The sequence below is a fragment of the Pediculus humanus genome, genomic scaffold, assembly GCF_000006295.1.
Source record: "Pediculus humanus corporis 1103172107544 genomic scaffold, whole genome shotgun sequence".
NCBI classification, from domain to species: Eukaryota; Metazoa; Arthropoda; class Insecta; order Psocodea; family Pediculidae; genus Pediculus; species Pediculus humanus.
In genome coordinates, this window is record NW_002987159.1 from 38163 (window position 1) to 58405 (window position 20243).

Genomic DNA, 20243 nt, shown 5'->3' on the forward strand with positions numbered 1-20243 from the left:
GAATTCTATGGCGGCGTTCGAAACTTACAAAAAAAAAAAAAAAAAAAAAAAATTCCTTATTTATGAATTGTACCCTTCCTCCTCTTTCTGTATGTCGATACCCGTCCCTCGGGATCAGAGATCAAATCGTAAAAGGTACTATTGATGTTTATATATATATATGAGCTCTTAGATTGACTAAAAATTAAAAAAAAAAATTACTTTAAAAATCAAGGAAGGGAGTCGATCATTATCAACATGAAATTGTTGTCAATATATTAATATTTAGGATTTCGGGGGATCCCCCTCTCACCTGTGTTAATTTATGGTGCTAACAAAAAAAACAAAAATTATGATATTCATGAAACTTTTTTTTTTGGCAGACGTTACTATTACGTTAATAACTAAATGCGGCTGAATATATATATATATATATATATATATATATATATATATATATAAATTGGCGTTTTGGATAAGTTTCTAATGCGCACGCTGAGATATACAGACATTCTCACTTTTTACATTTTTTTTTTCTTCTTCTTCTTCTGAAAATAAGTATATAATGAATGGATAAAAAGTGAATAACATACTGAAAATAAAAAATTCTCATTAAAATTTGAAATTTTGCCCCTCACCCCCCTTTTTTTAAATGAGCTTTACCAACAACTTCATTTCAAATAAAATGTCTACTATTTAGTTAAAAAAACATTTTAACTGAAATCCCACAATCTGATTAAATGTTTATTGTTTTGTTTTTAAAATAATAATAATAATAATGTTTTAAATAAAAATTTTGGGTACCTTATAATTGTCAGAGACTATTTACAAAAATGAAGGGCAGTGTTTTACTTAAAGCGAAGTCCTGGCCTGTAGGGCTGCCGAGAGGTAGTTGGAAGACGAGGTCTTGAGGGAGTGCTAGCGTGTGGAGCACCATCCCCAAGATCTAATTCTAATTCCTGCTCTTGCAACTGTAACTGGCTAAGAGTTGACGTTGCCATTGCCACATCAGGCATAACATCAGACAGGTGACCATCGCTGCACGAACTTGACTCGGGCTAAATTATGGAAATTATTGATGGATGTAAAAACGCCATTGGTTTTTTTGGATTCTTAATTACATAAAAATATCATTTCACTTACTTCTAGACTAGTTCGAAAAGCATGGTCTCTTAGAGAATTTGGATGAACGTTAAAACACGGAATATTTGATCCTGAGGGCTTAGAAGAAGATGGACCACAAACTTCAATATCATCAGGCTCCACACAATAGCACGCAGCATTCTAAAAAATTGTGAATTAATTAATAATGCAAAAGAAAATGCCTGCAACCTTATTATACTAAAGACAGAGAACTCACTTCTAACAAGTCAGCAACCTGGTCTGGCAAATTAAATTCTCTAACCACACGAAGTCGAACTTGGCGGTTAATTTCTCTTCTTGAAGAAAGGGGCAAAGCCAATGCCCTTTGTACGCAAGGAGAATTTTTAATTTTCTGCTCCCGTCGAACCATTGCAGCCATTACAGCGGGATCTGGTACTAAAAATTTAAAAAGGCATGTAAACATTTATTCATTGATATCCGATAAAAATTTTTAATATTATAAATATTTACCAGGAATGGCAGCTGCAAGCACATCGACACCCATGGTTCTGGGTTTATCGTCAACCATATATAAAGTATCAGGTATATCGGCAACGTAGCGCGATCGCCGTAATCTTAATAATTCAGTTTGGTGCAACATTTGGTCTTCAAATATTGCCTGAAAAATTTTACATGTTGAGTATAATTTGGTAATAAATATTGGTTTAAAAAACTTTTTGAAAAAGTGTTTCGCACCTTTATTTCTTCGTAATAAGGCATAAAAAGTCTTGGCCTCATGTAAAGTCCATTGTTTTTTCCACTTCGGATCCATGCATTCACTCGGAGTGCTTCTCGATCACCCCCTATCATATGCGTGGGAGGTGTACTAACAAGCCTTCTTCTTATAGCCTGAGTTAAAATATCACTATTTGGAGGCAAAATATGGTCCATTCTAACCTGAAAATTAAATAAATTGCAATGAGTAAATTTCTGAGCGATTAAAAATTTACTTGTTTTAAAAAGTCTTCTTACGTGTTGCAGAAGATCAGATAAAATTTCCCTAAGTTCCACGTCACTTAGATCCCTTTTTTTAATTCCTTTTTTGGCAACAGAGTGAGCTGTATGGCTCAGCAAATTAGGTTCTGCAAAATATTGAAATACAAATTATTACAATACAAAATTTTTTTAAAAAATTACTATGATAAATTGTAATTTTTATATACTCAGAATTTATAAAAACCAACCTCTGTCTTCCATACGTCTCATTAATCTGTGCTCTCCCCATTTAAGAACTGCTTGAAGAACTTCTAATTCACTTGCCTGAAGAAAAGAACTTTGAAGTGCTTCCAACAAATGAAACTTTTCTAATTGGTACAAAACTGGACCACCAGATATAGCTTGAAATTCTTCCCTGAGAAAATGAAGGGCTTGTCTTTTGACCCAAGCTGAGCCGTGAGGTTGATTACCCCACCTAAATTAATTAAAAATAATCAAACCTTTTTATTAATAACATTTCTTCAGTGTTTATACTTTTTAATAATAGATAATTAGTTTATTAAAAATAATTTGCATGTTATATTAATACTAAAGTTATATACTTACTTTAATACACTGGGTAAGGAATCCAATGTTAATCCTTCCAAAATGATATCTTCACATCCTTGAGCTAAAATATCCAATTCTAGGAATCTACCAATTTGGTATAATTCCATAGCTTCCTCAAGAATAGAAAGCCTAGCTGACTGACGAGCAATAGCAGGTGTTTCACTTAAACTAAGCAAAGAAGCACAAGAACCTCTTAAAATTAGTGACAAATCTACTGTATCTAAGTAAATTACATTAAGCAACAGTCTCGCATATCTTCTAGGTATGACTGACTCATCAAGTACAATTCTAAAAATAAAAAAAATTATAATAAATCATCATTATTAATTAATAAAAAATCTAAAATTGAAATTTAGCTCTTGTATTTAGAATTATTTATTTGAAAAAATAACAAACCTTGTCAACATGTTTAAGGCATGTTCAGTATGTTCTTCACCTGTTCTTGTTCGACGCTGAATTATATTTCTAAAAAATGGAGATCTAGCACTTAAAATGGCTTTGTGGCAAGGAAGTTCAACCTATTTAATAATAATATTAAATATGAAATAGCTCATAATATATTTAAAATAAAGAAAGCATTTTTAAAAACTATTTGCCTACCTTTGGTCTAAATCCATACTCTGAGCCAGCATATTCCTGCCTCTGATTATCTCCATTTGTGAATACAAGTGCAGCATCTGCATAATCTCCTGTCTCCAAAAGTGTGCGAAGATCCCTTTCCAAAGGTGCTGGCAAGCCAAACTCTTCTCCAAGAGCTCTAAGAACAGTTATATCTATACCATCCTGAAAAAGAAAAGTTGGTTAAATAACTTATTTGAATAGTACTTTTACAAATTTTAAAGTAATAATATAATAAAATATCCACCTCAGGTTTAATATCTCCTGTGTATAGATATCTCAGAAGAACTGAAAATATTGGTATATCAACACCTGGGGTTCTTAATTCCAGAGCAATTCTTGATCCATGACCATGACATCCTGCTAGTAATTCACGAAAATAAGGGCATCTTACAGACAGTAAAGCTCTGTGAACTGGGAAACAAGCACCTCGAAACACTAAATCTATATCAGTACAGCACTTAAAATCATATAAAGCACATAGATCTTGTTTATAAGTTGCTGCAGGAGGTCTAGCAAGCTCTGCTTGAACTGATAAGTCTTTTAAAGCAGCTAATGCTTCATACTCTTCCAAAAGTGAACCTATCTCAAGTGGACTCCAATCTGAGACAAGTTCTCTTATAATTCGACCATGATCACATGTTTTAGAAGACCTTCTCTTCCTTATAAACTTTTTCCTCAAAGTTGCAAATCCAGTAACTCTTTTTTTTCTTTCTCTATGAAACAATGCTAAATGTTCTTCTGTGTTAGAAAGAGTCATTCCTGTACGTCGAGAGAAATCTTGTTCTCCGGAGGCGACAGATGAAGAAGCCCCCATTCTACTACTCATAAAATTCAAAAACAGTAGAGCCTACACTTCTGTAGGCTTACGGAATAACAACAGTAATTATGATAATAGTATAATAATAAAATAATAATGATAATGATTAACAATAATAAAAGCCCCTTTCCATGTACCGGACTTTTTAGTAACTTAAAAAATTAAACCATATTGAATTTAATTTGTTTTTATTTGAATATTGTGTTTTATTTTTCCAAATGATTTTCAAATCATTCCAATTAAAATAAGATAATAAAAAAGTAAATTTTAATTTGGTTGACGCCATGTTACTCCAATGCACAAGCCTGTCAAAATCAATGAACTTATAACTTGTAACTTCAAAGTAAGTATCACTATTTACTTAAATATGTGTAAAAATAAAATAATATCATTTTAATATACAATAATATACAAAAAATAAATTTAAAGTACTAAAAAACCAGTATTGTTGACAAATACATAATTAATACTTTTACAAGTAGTCCACCGCCAACTTTAAAAACAAATATTGTCACATTTCGAGTTAGCTTTTTAGGTTGGCTAAGCATAAGTGAACTTTTCACACAAAAACATTACTGACACTTTAATAAGAAAAGCTTTATTTAATAATTTAAAAATGGGTGCTAGAAAACCAAAGAAGAAAAAAATATTTATTAGAGATTATTCAGCTATGAACAAAATGAATAGATTTAAAAGAAATAATAGAAACACTTATAAATGTTCAAGAGATATTTTTGAAAATAACAAGTTTGAAAAAAAAATTTTAAATCAACATAACAAATACAATAATTCGCGCTTTTATAATGACAATAGTAGGTTATTAAAGTTACAGCAACTTGTTCAGGTAGTGCTGGTTATGTAGTAATTGTAGAAATAAAAAAAAAAAAATGGGTAAGAAATGCCAATTTCTTGCAGATGCGAGATCATTATTTTGGATGCCTCCAAAAAGTAGTTACCGAAAATTGTATATTTTATCAGTCTGAACTAAATGAAGATGTACTTGAAAAGTTATCTTTAGCTTTAGAACAGCAAGCAATATTAGCATCATTACAAACAGAAATTTATGTGGACGTAATTTCTGAAATAGTAAGTTTAATATGAAAAATAAAATAATTTTCTGTGATAATCACAGAAAATGTACTTTGCTCGACAAATAAATTTTGCACTCACTAAATTAAAATTGATTTTACAGATTAATGGTATTGAGAAATGCAATAAACAAAAAGAAACACATGAATATATAAAAAAACTTCTGACCAAATCAAAAGAAGATAATATATCTTATTTGCTGAAATTTAAAAAAGTTAGTTTAAATTCTGAAATCAAATTAAGTTCACCTCTTCCACCTTTGAATAGTAATGAAATATCAATGTCCCCTGTACAAAATAACATGGAAACTGACACCAAAACAAATTTTTTATCCACTCTTAATTCTGATGTAAATATCTCTAATGAAAATTCAAATATTGAAAAAAGTAACAATTGTAACACCAACCTACTCACCGAAAGTCAAACTCCTTTTGTCGACAATAATTGCATCGATCATAATGATAATAAAGACATTTCAGAAAGTGAAAATAATAATGAATCAATAAATTGTCAGTATTCTAAAGAAAATTCTGGATCTCCAAACAACCCCTCATTAAATGTTGATGATGATGTTAGTCATTTAAATAAAGTAAATGATAATGACACACCCCTAGAAAATTCATGTGATAAAAATGATCCTGTTGTCGCATCACTGAATCATCTTCAAAATTTAGTTAATCATGTATTAGATAACAATGAAAAAGTTATTAAACAGAAAAAAGAAGAAAAAGAAAGGGCGTACATAGCACATATTCTCGAAGGTGACGATAGTTTAGACGATGACGAATTTGAGATTTTTAGTGACATTGAAAACGACACCAAAGAAAATATAAATGATAATAATTTAATGAATAGATTAGAAAAAATGAAAGAATTATTTGGAATCGAAGAAAATCAAAATATTAAAGAAAATCCTGAATTGCCTCCTGTAAATAATACCCGATCGAAACCCCGTCATCGGGGAGCTTTCGTTTGGAAACACGAAAAAATAATACAGCAATATAAATACGCGATGATAGCATCGGAAATGTCTTACGCTAGACAGATAACGAACAAAAGACTTTTTTTAAAATTTTTCGGTGATGATAGCGATGAAGAAAACGAAGGAGATTACATGATTGAAGAAAAATATAAAAATAGTTGCACCGAAAGAATTTCCTCGTGGGTCGTCAAACATTTAATGCCTTTTTATAAAGAAAAAAGAATCGTTGGAAGAAACGTATTTAAAACTTTAGGTCATCACATATCCGAAAGAATCGTTAATGAAATTCAATATCCCGATGAATGGACTGTTAAATATTTTGTTTTAAAATTTTTCCCACCGAAAAAAAAATACATTACAAACAATGATGTTTTTAGTTAACCATCACAAAAATAATAATAATAATAATAATAATTAATTAATAATTTCTGTGAACAAATTTTCAAAATAATTTTTCATTTTTATGTATGATAATTTTTTTATTTTTATTTATTCAATAAACTTATTATTAATAACAATTGTAAATTTTATTTAGTTAACGGTTTTTGATTAACCAGCGGCACTTAATCCCAACCTAAATGCAATTTCAACAAGATTTTGTGGTGCATCGTCATGATAACAAACGTAAATTTCTCGTGGTTGAGGAGTGAAAAATAATCTCCTGAGAACAAAAAACAAAACCAAACTTATTTATTTAATTAATAATAATAATAATTTAAACCTATTACCTTACCCTATAATCCAATAAGTAAAAGTCATTGGTTTTTTATTACAATCGGTTTCGGATGACGTGCATTCGAAAATGACGCCATGTTCTTTAACGGCTACCAAAGATTTATTGATAAATTGTTTCGTACTATCTTGTGCGTTTTTTTTAAACTTTATGTTATTTTCTAAAATCGAATGTATTATGTGACAACAACGTCGAAAATTTTGTAAAAGTTCTTTCATTTTCGGCGTGTTCCTTTTTAAATTCATCGGAGGATTCATTAAAATCCCATCGTTTCCATCCAAGTGAACGTAATAAAATAAAATGTCTTCCGGACCGGTCGTCAATCTAAAGCCAAGATTTTAATAAATAATAATTTTAATAAGTTTTTTGCAAATAATTTATAATTATTACCTGGACGGTAAAACTTCTCCGACGTTGTACAAATAAAAATTTTCATTGCTGCCACTGCAAACACTTTCTCTCATATTTGAATCCTAAACAAAAAAAAAATCATGATGAAACCCTTTGCTTAATTAATTTATACAAAAAAATAAATAAATAATTACTTTGCTGGAATCCCAATCAGAATCTGAACTATCAGATTCTGATGTTATATTTTCATTAGATATTTTATTCCTTTCACCTCTTCTACCTAATATTGGAGCATTTTCATCACTGATTTCGCTAACTTCATTACTTGGAGTTTGACTGATGGAATCTTCTGATGTATCAACAACCAACGTTCCACGATTTTTTTTTCCCAAAATGGATTCCTCTGATTTTTGAGGTAAAGATTTCTGTGCTGTTTTTCATGAAAAAAAAAGAACTTTTTTAGGTTCAATTTCCATTTGAATTTCTATTTCACACAATGACAAGATTCGCATTACCGGAATTTTTTTGAGTTCCATCAAAAGTTTTGACAAAATTTAATAAATTATCTTTTTTATTATTCATTTTGTTAATAAATACTTCTTCAGGGGTGACCGTTCTAAACCTGCTGTTATTTTCTAACCATTGAGATGCCAAAGAAGAAATTCCCAATTTTTGCATGTGTATTAAAGTTTCTTCTGCTTCTTCGATATAAGGTAAAGCCGGTCCTGCATTATCACAAATTTTAGCACAAAATTCTCCCGCTTCTAAAATAACAGCCAATGAATCGAATCCCTAAAATTTATTATTACTATTATTATTATTATTGTAAATTTATTAAAATGAGTTTAAAGTAAAAAATTACGGTTTTGTTATTACCTGTCCTACAACTATAATAAACCATTTTCCTTTTGGAACTGGATAATTACCAGGTTTATTACTGGAAAATCCTCTATTAACGGACAATGGAAAAACTTGTTTCCAAATAACCAATGATTTAACGGGTTCATTTCTAAATAATTGTATTAAACCATTTTGACGATAAAATGAATACACGTCAAGAAGATCATCTTTTGAAAGATGTGATGCTAAAAGATAACCTTTATGAAAAAAACACGAACCCAAAATACTGAAAAGTCTTTGATTTTCTATATTTTCATCCTCCTAAATAATAATAATAATAATAATAATAAATAATTAATAAAAAATCACGTTCTAATTTTTTTTGCACTCCCTAGAAAAAGAAAAAACTTTCCATGTTTTCAAAATCGTTGGCTTCTAATTCGTTTAATGCTTCATTGATCTGAATCTAAAAAAAAAAGAAAAACATTTTTAAATAAAAATATTAAATGGATAACAAAAAAATTTATTTATATTAACCTGAGCTTCTTTTGGAAGTGGTACCCAACCGGCATATGGTAGTATATCTTCAAAACCATACAGAGGAGTATTATTTAAATAAGTATTATTTGTCAAATTTTCTAAATTGCACTGTTGGGTTCCATCTGATAAAAAACCGTTGATTAAAAGTCGTGTGAAAAATAATGAGAAAAAATGATCGAGACATGATTTTTCGTTTATTTCAAAGCATCTAAAAATAAAGATTATTTTAAGTAGTGTATAAACAATCAAATGTAATTTTATTTTTACCTTTTTAAAGTCTGATTATTGAATAATAAATTTTTTATCAAGTCTTGTACTACATAAGTTGCCTCCTTTAGTGTGCATTTCCATTGAGGTATGGCAATTAAAATTAAAAAATTATCTTCAGCATTGTAGAAAATGTATGTTGGTTGCTCTTTTATTTTAACATTTGAACTAGTAAATAAAATAAATAATTAAAAAAAAAAAAGAAAAAAAATTTTCTTAAATCTAATTTTATGTAATATTTTTATATAAACCTTCTGCATATATCATTTGGTTTAATTTCGGCAAGAAGATGATAAAGTGTTACAAAAGCACCTCTGCAAGATGACAAAACACATTTTTCAGGATAACAATATATAACATCATCCTTGTTAAGATTTTGACTTTCAACATCAACAACAACTATTCCAAGTGGTTGATTCAGAAGAATATTGTCGACAGCATCATTTCTTTTTGTTAAAAACTCGACAAAAGGCGATTGATAATTGCTTTTGTTATTTCCTAATGGATTGTCTACTTTTTCAATTCTTATTTCAACCTAAAATTAATTTGATAATTATTATTTCATTTGTGAGAGATTAAAGAATATTTAATTGTAAATTTACCTGACATGGAAAATTTAAAGAATGTAATATGTTTTCAATATTATCAGGTGTAACAATGAAATTATTTATTTTGTGAATGACATCTCCTAAAAAATATTTTTTCGAAAAAAAAAAAAAAATTAAACTCATAAAACTTTGTTTAAAATAAAATAATTCATTATTCGATTGACAACCTATGGAAATGCTGCAACAATTATGAGCAGGACCATTAGGAACAATATTTATCACGACCAATTCGTTATTTTTTAATATTAATGATAATCCTAATAATTTTTCGCAGAGTGTATCACCTTCACCGATTGAATCAACTTTTAAAAAAATATTCTTAAATATTTTTTCTGAACTATTTGAATTAGTTTTTAAAATGTTTTTTTGTGAAGATAATTCAGAATCAACACTCGATGAATTATCAGCATTTTTTCTAACGCTTAAATTTTTACTATTTTTTCGTCTCATCCAGTTTAATAATCTTCCTGAAAAAAAAAAATTTTTTTATTAACATTCTCTTAAAAGGATTTTATATGAAAAATTTAACTTACCTTTTTTAGTATTTTCAAATTTTTTATCATCCAAGGTACCTGAACCTGATTGATTTGTATAACAAGTTTGAGATGAGATTGTACATTCTGGAGAATTTGACTGAATGTAAAATAATTCTCCATTTTCTTTTATGTCTTTCTCCCATTCAACACTGCAAAAAAAAAAGTAAAAAACGATTGAAAAATTTTTAAAATAATAAAACGGTTTAAGATTACATTAAAACAAACCTGGATTCTGAATGAGATTCACAACAGGAACTACATTCTGATTGTTCTTCCCACCAATCATCAGATCCTTCTGAACTCACGTCTTCATCATCTTCACTAACTTTTTGATCTCTTCTATTAAATTTTAACTCATAATCAAATTTTTTACGTAAAAGAGCTTGTTTTTCATCCATTAATAGTTATTTTTTTCAAAATAAAGTGTTACATAAAAACGAAAACATAATTTACACAAAAAAAGTTTTTGTAGCGTTCTCCAGACGGTTACATACCTGACGTTAAGAATCTGGAGTCAATAGCATTTTCAAGGTCAAGTTTACCACACACAAAAGTATAAACATTTTTTTTGTCTTTTCATAGTTTTAGTTAAGATATTTTATATTTAAAACAACATAAATTATAAAAATTATGTATTAAAAACAACTTACATGTATAAAAAATTGATAAAAAAGTATTAGTAAGCTAGAATAATGGAAAAATTTGATTTGGCGCCAAATCATTTCAAAAAGTTCCTTAAAGAATTTGTTTCAATGCAGGGAAATATTTTAAATAAATTTTAAAAAAAACTATTAAATTGTTACATAAATAAAAATATTTATCATCATAAAATTATTAATTTTCCTTATGTGATTTTAATTCCTGTAATATTTATGTAAAAATAAATTAAATTTTTTAAATCAAATTTTCTTCTTCAATCGTAAAAAAAAAAAAATCTTTATTTATTAAAAAATTTTAATTACAAAAATGACAATGATTACACAACTCAAAAAAAAAAAAATAATGATAATAATAAAATGAAATAAATACTAAAAAAACCATGATTGAACTGAAATATATATTTTTTTTAAATATCAAAACTCATTAAAAACATGCTTGATGAAATCTAAATAAAATTTATGTACATTTCGTTTAGAAATTTTTTGTTTTTTGAGCAATAAAATATGTTTTTCATATCATATAAATAAAACTTTTAGTAAAATAAAGTTTAAGTTTATCAGAGAGACCCAAAGTAAATTTATTGAATGAAAAACTACTGACGAATAGACGTTATCCTTAAACAACATAATAATAATAATTAATTGACTTTAGTATAAAACTTATATAAAAAACCAAAACGACACTAACTACATCAACATGAAATAAAAAATATTTCATTAAAAAAATTTATTATAATTCTAAAGGCACTATTAAAAAAAGTGTCTCGAGTTTTATTTCTTAAAATATTATTAGTACCTGAATGATTTGTCTCGGTATAATCGTTTACCTCGTGTAAAAACGTATCTGTATGTACAACCCGAAAAGGGTGTCGTCAGACAAAAAATATGGTGGATATTTCCATTCGAAATGAAAAAAAATTATCTAATACTCTGTTTTAAAATACTGGAAATTGCTTTTTTCTGAGGTTTCTCTCCTTTTTTATTCGGATCGGGTGCAAAACACATCCAAAGTCTGAGTGTTTCGTCAGCTCCAGCAGACATAACAGAGGACCCGTCTGGAGACGTGCATAAATGTAAAACTCTGGCAGTGTGACCTGTGAGTTCCGTTACCTTGTTCATTGAAGGATACTTCCAAATTGTCAATTGATTATTAGCATAACCATGTCCAGATATTAACTCTTTGTAATGAACGGACCATTGGATCGCGCATACCTAATAAAATTTAAATAACGATTAAAAATAAATATTTAAAATAAAATTTTATTAAAAAAAAAAAAAATTCAAGTACTTGAGATTTTGTATCGGTGGTGCTTAATAATGAACCACTATTTATGTTCCATATTCTAATACATCTGTCAGCTGTACCTCCACCACTAGCTAACACTCCCGGTTGCCAAGGACACCATGCAAGTGCTTTTACAGCTGCCTGATGTTCACTAAATGTGTGCAAGGGTTGTGAAGCTGTGTACATTTGATCTTGTAATTGAGGCCATATATTAAGCAAATTATCATTTGCACCACTGGCAAGATATTTTCCATCTGGTGACCATTTTAATCCACACACCTTTAAAAGTAAAAAATATAATTGTGATAAAAAAAAAAACAGTTTAATGAATCTCATAAAATAATTACTTGTTTTACCTCTTCAGAATGGCCATTTAATACTGCTATAGTATGATTTCTTTGTCTGACGTCGTGATGAATTATTTGACCACTTCTACTCCCACTACTTAAAATAAATTGATTCCATGAATGTGAGCAAACTCTGGCAGTGTGACCCTCCATTGTTCGTAATCGTCTCATTTCATTACAATCCCAAATTTGAGTTGATCCTACATGTAGGAGTAAATTAAAAATTATTTTTATGAATAGTAATAACAAAAAAAGTTACAAAGCAATATATTTAACAAACCTGTAAAAGTTCCGACAGCCAAATAATTTCCTTCTTGAATCCAAGCCACTGAAGTAACATAATCACTTCCCTCAAGCTCCAAAAGTTCTTCGATTGCTCCAGTGGCAGCATTCCATAGATAAACACAATTTGACAGTGCTACAGCAAGTATATTAGTAGTACTCCAGTCAATTAAATTTAAATCTAAGAATTAGAAATTATCAGTAAATTACAAATTAATTTAAATTTTGAAAAATATGTAATACACATGTAAAATCATAAATACGATTAAACACATTAGTTAAAAATATACTAACAATAGTCATCTATCACATCAGGAGCATCTAAAATTCTTTCTGGAGATTGTGGAATGTATCTTGAAGAGCCTTTAACAGTACTCGAAGATTTCGTTTGACTGTACATTACTCTAAGTGGATTCATGTAACCCTCAGGAGGTGCAGGGGCTTTATTTTGATATGATAATATTTTCATATTATTTAAATCTCCTCCATGAATAGTTTCTGCTAATATCCTCTGATTATCATTTTTCGGTAAAGCGTCATCGTCTTCTTCTTCTTGAATTTTTTTGTTTGTAAAAAAATGACCTAAATCAAAGTTTGAAGCACTTCTGTTAGGAATAAATCTGTCACCTAAAATTTAATTGTTAAAAAAATATATTTAGATTCAAATATTAGTTTGCAATTTTTCAAAAAAATTGTGTTTTATAAAAGCAAACCTGTTTGTTGAGATGGTGTTACAGGGTTACTTTTACATCCAGGAGACTTTGCTGGAGTTTTAGAAGGAGTCTTTTTTTTCTCATAACTACTTTTTTTACTAGGCGTTTTTGAAGAATAATTACTATTGGAATTTGATGAAAGTTTAGATGAATTAAGGCTGCAATTTTTACTAAAAAAAAAAAAAAAAAGTAAAAAGCACACTGAATAACGCGTTAATTCTAGACATTTACAAAACATGCACATTTTTTTACCTAGTATTAGATAAATCCGGTAACTTTTTCTGCCAACGAGGTAAGGGTCCTTTTGTGACTGGGTCATCCATCGTCAATAAACGATTAAGATCATTTGAAAAGCTAAAACTGGACATTTCTGAAAATAAATTATCCTTTAATAAGTAATTGTTAGAAAAAAAATCTAATATACAAGCCAGTAATTAAAAATTTTTGAGTACGCCAAACCTTCAATAAAAATATAAAGTTTTTTTTAGTTTACAAAAAAAAAAGACAAATACATACGAAATATTTTATTTTTATAACCTTAAAAATATAAAACAATAATCATTTGAGCAAAATATAATATTATACCTGAATTCGGCTTTCTTTTAGTTAAGCAAGTTTGAAAACCGTTAATCTTTAAATGCAAGAGCTAACAACTGAAAAAAAAAAAAAAAAAAAAAATTGTCGTAAAATTTCAAAAACCATTCTGCTGACACGTAATAAAATTTTTTGTAATTACAAAAATTTCCTGTGCTTCTTCTATGATTTTTGAAAATTCGTTTTTATTTTTGTCCTGAAATTACATTGTTAATAATTTTTTAGTTTCCCCGTATTTGATAAGAAAAAGTAAATGAAAATGGCTTATTAGTTATAACATTTCGCCAATAACTAATATACATACTCCACCCTCAATATTCTTGAGAATTGTGAAATTAAAAAAAATTTTGATTAGAAACGAATAATACAATTTGTCTAAAAACAAATCATTATTCAAATAATTCAGCAATTAAAAACAAGGAAAAGATTTAATAAAAAAATAAAAAAACACTTTCTAGTAATAAAATTTTTTATTTCTTTTAAACAAGAGCTTTTTGGGCCAATTCACGAGATTTTGCTTTTTCTATTTTAGCAATTCTCGCTCTAGATTTGTCACCCAAAACACCACCACCCCAGTGTTTCCTGATTTCATCAAATCTTTCATTGAAGTTGTTTGTAACAGTTTCAATTAATTTCGTAAATGCAGCGCGATCTCCAGCGTCCACCTAAAAATAAAAATATTAACTTATATTTATTTATGCTAAACTTTTTACAATTTATTAAACAATTGAAGCACTTCAAAAATCAGTGGTTTAATATTTATTTCACTTGAATTCAAATAGCAATGACTAAAAATATCATCATTTGGTTTTTAATTATACAGATTTGTATGCCAAAAAAAAAAAAAATTTAAATTCAATTACATTGGATACAGCCACAGCTGTGCAAGTTTTCCTTCTCACAAGTCTACCTAATCTAGCTTTTCCTTTGACAATGCAGTATGGGACTCCCATTTTTCTGCAAAGGGCAGGAAGAAACAACACAAGCTAAAAAAAAAAAAAAAAATTGATTTGATTTAATTTGAACTGGAGAGCTATTAACATAAATAAAAAATTAAAGAATTAATAATTTATTCTAAAATAAGCTCATTTAAAACTAATTTACTTCAAAGTATCAATCAGATGAAGAAATTCGAAAAAAAAAAGTTTAATAATCATAGCTAGTGCAAAAAAAAATTCAAGATAAATTGAAATCCATAATTACCTCAATTGGATCCACATCGTGAGCAATCACAACAAGTTGAGCTTTTTTTTGCTCGACAAGTTTTGTAACAGTATTGGTTCCTTGTCTTAATACATTCATTTTCTTACTAGGTAATTCAACATTTCCCTTAACTTTAGATTCAGCTTTTGCTTTTAATCTTCTTGCCTTGGCTTCTTTTGATTCTGGTCTATATTTGTTTAAAATTTTGAACAACTGAACAGCTAATGAAAATCAAAACATTAGAATCAATTCTTATAAACTATTAGACTACTTTGAAACAAATGAATACTAATGATAAATTAATAATTACCAGTTGGTTTGTCCAATGATTGAGAAAATTGATGAATTGGAGGTGGTATTTTCAATCTTTTCAATAAAACAGCCTTTTGCCTTTGAATCCGAATGTATTTGGGCCATTTTACAAATCTACTTAAATCTCTTTTAGGTTGAATATCCTGGCCTGCAAATTAAACACATAGTTTAAATAAAAAAAAAAAACAAAACCAAATATATTTATATTTTTTAACATTAATTAAAAAACCAACCAATTCCAAAATTTCTTGGCCTCTTTTCAAACAATGGATTGACAACTTTTTTAGGTTCAGGTTTCTTGACAACCAAAGGGGCAGCTGCTACCTTTTTCCCAACTTTCTTCTTCCCCTAAAAGAATAAAACAATTTGTAAATCCTCTAGAATGCATTACAACAATTTCTATAATATCTAAATCTTATAAATATTTTGAATTCGCTTTTAAATCATATCATGTATAATTACATGATACATTAATTAATAAAAATATATAACATAGACATTCTAAGAACAGTAAATAGAAACATAACAAAATTAAAAATCTATTATCCAGCTGATTGTCTTTCGGTTATTGAATGATTATTTTGGAATACAATAAAACTTTATAATTCATACCTTCTTAATCACCATTTTGTATACTTAGTAGAAAACGGATGGCCACGATTATGAATCAGTAAATTAAAGGTATACAAAAAATACTAGCCAACATGTACTTCTACATATACAGGGACCGGATGCAGAGTGCACGAGAGACTTTTGTCGCCAACTCACTAAGTAATTTATAAGGTAATTTTGTCTTGAAAACGATAAATACATAAACACAACATGGTGTTAAAAATATTAACTTGAGAGATTTGTTTGAAAATGTTTATGATCTAAAAACATTAAATACGATAGATGTAGACTTTGAACATATTTAATAAAATGCAATGGAAAGTAACGTGGGAAATGCTAGAAGAAAAGCTTTAGTGTCAAGTGTTTCGTGTTTATTAACTGAAGTAGGATTTGATTCTGCTGAAAAAATAGCATTGGAAACCCTAACCGAAATGCTTCAAAGTTTAATAACTGAATTAGGTTATAGTAGTCATTGTTATTGTGAATTGTCGGGTCGGACAGAACCGGTTATAGGAGATGTTGTTATAGCTTTAGTTAATATGGGAATATCATTAGAAGGTATTGAAAGTCATGCCAGGAGACAAAATAGAACTACAGTGCAAGCGCCAACATCTGCAACTCAGCCAAAACAACTCTCTATTCTTCAAGCAGGTGTAAAACAAACCCCACCATCCCATGTTCCTGATTATTTTCCTGTCTTTCCAGATCCTCATGCCTACATTAGAACACCCACACATAAGCAACCTGTAACTGAATATGAAGCTATTAGAGAAAAATCAGCAATTCAAAAGAGGGATTTAGAAAGGGCTTTAACAAGATTTGTTGCAAAGACTGGAGAACAACACAGTTTGTTTTTAACACCAGACAATAATAATCCATTTCCATTAATTCCTTGCAAAGTAGGGCATCCTGCTTATTTAAATGCCTTGTTATTAAAAGATCAAGTATTCGACTATGAGGAATTCGAAATGAGGCAAAATGAATTTCGTAAAACTAGTTCTCCTGAAAAAAATGAAGAAAATGCAGAAGGAGAAAACAAAACTGAAGAACCTGTAAAGACTACAGAATTAGAAACAATTGACAATCCTTATTTAAGGCCTGTTAAAATGCCTAAAAAAGGAAAATGAACTATTTGTGATATAATAAAAATTATTATTTTTTTTAACATAAACACATTCAAACAGTGCTCTTAATAAACAATTGACAATTTATGATAATTTACTTATCAATCAGTTAACTGAAACAGAATAAAAATAACAAAAAAGATGTGTTTAAAAAAATTTACTTACAGTGCTGCAAATTTACTATCAGTGCTTAAATAAAATAAAAAAATTGATTTTTATTCAATGTAAGGAGAGAAGATAATGATAATAATTTTAACACCTTTAAAATATTATCACCCTAATTTATTATTCATTATTATCTTTTTTTTTTTTGGTGTTTTTTTTTTTTTTTTTTAAATTTCATGCCCTCGTACAGCAGCACAATTTTATTATTTTACATTTCAACAATATAATCTATTTTATATTATTATTAATTTTCACTAAGTGAACATTATTATTATTATTATTATTATTATATTTTAACCTAAGGCCTAAACAACACTTTTCACATACCAGAAAAGCCTTTTATTATTATTATTATTATTTATTATTGTTAACTTAAAAAATTTAAAAAAAAAAAAAAAAAAATAAGTGTATCGAAGAAAGAATAACAAAAGCATGTTTTAGCAATCACTTAAAAAAAAAAAAAAAATTACAATCAGCTTTTACACAGAAAGAATAATAATGATTACGATCACGATGAAAATAATAAATAATAATAATAATAATAATAACAAAATAAACCTATCACCGATATTTTTAAAAAAATTAAAAATAAAATTATAAGTAATAAAAAAACTTTATTTATTATTATTATTATTATTACTATTATTTATTATTTTAGATTCGGATAGAGTGTAGAAGTTAAAAATCATTATTAGATGCTGCATGTTCAAGATTTTAAATAATTTACATAAAATTTAATAAAAAAATTATTAATAAAAAAAAATAAACGTGGTAACCTGGGGAGCGGGGGGAAATCAATTCGGTTGGTTTTCTTTCATCTGTCGAACGGAAAAAAGAATTTCTATTATTCGAACACAAAATTATTAAATGACAATTAAAAATAACAAAAAAAAAATTAAAATTTTTCTTCCGGATTATTTTATGACTAGAACAAACTAAAAAAAAATGATGATAATAATATATGTATATCTGCATATATATAATTAATTTTATTTTTTTTTAAATATAAATTTACATTTCAAAAAAAAAAAAACAAAAAAGAAAACAAAAAAGAAAAAAAAAGTGACAATTAATAAAACACTTATTTTATAATATCCTTATTAACTAATTATTTTATTTACATTATTAACTCTCATGTTTTTTATATATATAATATTGTAAACTATATTAACATCTTAAACATGAAGCACCCGAGAGATAAGAAATATTATTAATTTACATCATAAAAAAAAAAAAGAAACAATCATAATAATATTAATAATCACAAAAAAAAATTTTAAACGATTTTAATAATAATAATAATTTTTAAAAAAATAAACATGCAAAAGATATAGGATAGTAGAAGATAAATAAAGAGAGAAAGAGAGATAGAAAGCAATTGAAAAGAAAAAGAATATGCGGAATTAAACAGAAAAGAAAAGAAAGAGAAAAAAATGGCGCGAAAATTTTTTAAATTAAACAAAAACAGGAACCGTTCACGTGACAAGCATTTTCCAAAAAAAAAAAAAAAATTACATTTATTTACATTTTTTTTTGGAAAATTTTTTTTTTGCTTTTTAATGTCACGTGATTTTTATTTATTTATATTTAAAACACTGGTAACTTCAATACCGCAATTTGGTTTTTTTTTTTTTTTTTAAACTCACATCGTAAAATTAAACAAATAATAATGATAATAATTAAAAAAAATATATATATATATATATGTATATACTTATGTATACGTAAAAAAATCGTATAATAATAATAATAATAATAATATATTTATTAAAAAGGTAGTCGTATTAAAACTATTTATATATATATTTTTTTTCCTTCTATCTTTTTCTTTCTTTATCTTTCTTTTTTTTTAATTTTTTTTTGTCTCTCTCAATAACGAGAGTATATTTATGTATATATATGATAACTACAAAATGTTTTATTTATTTATTTATTAATTTTTTTAAAAAAAAAGAAACGATACAATTTAATTTACGAAAAAAACGAAAAATTTCGCCTTATTTATATATATATATATATATATATAAAATAATACACATTAATTATGTTAATTAATTTTAATTAATTTCAGTATAACAAATATATATATGTATATATATATATAACAAAAAAATATATATATACGGTTGTATTATTTATTATTTACATATATATATATATATATATATATATATATATATATATATATATATATATATGCGTTTTATGTATGTAAGTGTGTGTGTTTATATGCACGTATGTATATATAAAAAAAAATTTTTTTTACTTATAATTCCACGATTTATTATTATTATTATTATTATTATTATTATTTATCCACGTTTAATATATATTAAAATTTTTATTATAATGTGATGCTGTTAGTATAAATAAAAAAAAATTTATAATATAGATTTTTAAAAATAAAATCGGTCGGAGCCATAACAAAAAAGAACCTGAAAAAATTTTGTGAAAAACTACCAGAGAGAGAGAGTGAGAGAGTGAGTGAAATTTTCGGCCCACGATAATAATAATAATAATAAAACGGGGAGTGGGGGAGGGATTAAGGGAAGTGTGGGAGGGAGGTGGGGAGGAGGAGTGTTTCACATGTCAACAATACGCGCACAATTAAAATTGTTTTTTTTTTTTTTTGTTTTCTTGTTGTGGTAACTTTTACAAAAATAATTATTTATTTATTTATTTATTATTATTGGTAACTTATAATTATAGTTTATTTATTTATAACTTTTTTTTTTGTATATGAAAAAATGATAATAATAATAATAATGGTAATATACAATTTACTGGCAGTACGCAGCTGGTCCGAATTATTATACTCTTCGATACACCTTTTTAACAACTACAATAAAAATCAACTTTATTTAAAAAAACCTACTTTTATAAAATCATAAACTTG

The 20243-nt window shown here is 27.2% G+C and overlaps 5 protein-coding genes across 5 annotated transcripts; 2 read left to right on the forward strand and 3 right to left on the reverse strand.

The window, feature by feature from the left end:
- Window positions 1-827: 827 nt before the first annotated feature.
- Phum_PHUM195100 (uncharacterized protein) lies at window positions 828-4114 on the reverse strand (the record flags this gene model as incomplete). The annotated part of the gene is made up of 11 exons (XM_002425336.1): window positions 828-1037; window positions 1123-1263; window positions 1340-1518; window positions 1594-1741; window positions 1819-2019; window positions 2095-2204; window positions 2307-2533; window positions 2665-2955; window positions 3064-3185; window positions 3268-3450; window positions 3533-4114. The coding sequence occupies 11 exons, from the start codon at window positions 4112-4114 to the stop codon at window positions 828-830; spliced, it is 2394 nt and encodes a 797-aa protein (XP_002425381.1).
- Window positions 4115-5020: 906 nt separating this feature from the next.
- Phum_PHUM195110 (Lipoprotein B precursor, putative) lies at window positions 5021-6557 on the forward strand (the record flags this gene model as incomplete). The annotated part of the gene is made up of 2 exons (XM_002425337.1): window positions 5021-5191; window positions 5298-6557. The coding sequence occupies 2 exons, from the start codon at window positions 5021-5023 to the stop codon at window positions 6555-6557; spliced, it is 1431 nt and encodes a 476-aa protein (XP_002425382.1).
- Window positions 6558-6725: 168 nt separating this feature from the next.
- On the reverse strand, window positions 6726-10449 carry Phum_PHUM195120 (PDZ domain-containing protein, putative; the record flags this gene model as incomplete). The annotated part of the gene is made up of 15 exons (XM_002425338.1): window positions 6726-6837; window positions 6910-7233; window positions 7300-7382; window positions 7455-7690; window positions 7776-8052; window positions 8137-8405; window positions 8509-8566; window positions 8638-8848; window positions 8908-9075; window positions 9159-9442; window positions 9510-9595; window positions 9644-9817; window positions 9854-9982; window positions 10049-10200; window positions 10277-10449. 15 exons carry the CDS (start codon window positions 10447-10449, stop codon window positions 6726-6728), a joined length of 2736 nt encoding a protein of 911 aa, XP_002425383.1.
- Window positions 10450-11628: 1179 nt separating this feature from the next.
- On the reverse strand, window positions 11629-13705 carry Phum_PHUM195130 (cell division cycle, putative; the record flags this gene model as incomplete). Its single annotated transcript, XM_002425339.1, has 8 exons — window positions 11629-11886; window positions 11999-12274; window positions 12352-12542; window positions 12623-12805; window positions 12919-13251; window positions 13338-13388; window positions 13461-13507; window positions 13590-13705. 8 exons carry the CDS (start codon window positions 13703-13705, stop codon window positions 11629-11631), a joined length of 1455 nt encoding a protein of 484 aa, XP_002425384.1.
- A 2667-nt stretch (window positions 13706-16372) lies between these two features.
- Window positions 16373-17185, forward strand: Phum_PHUM195140 (transcription initiation factor TFIID subunit, putative; the record flags this gene model as incomplete). The annotated part of the gene is made up of 2 exons (XM_002425340.1): window positions 16373-17054; window positions 17106-17185. 2 exons carry the CDS (start codon window positions 16373-16375, stop codon window positions 17183-17185), a joined length of 762 nt encoding a protein of 253 aa, XP_002425385.1.
- Between the last annotated feature and the right edge of the window lie 3058 nt (window positions 17186-20243).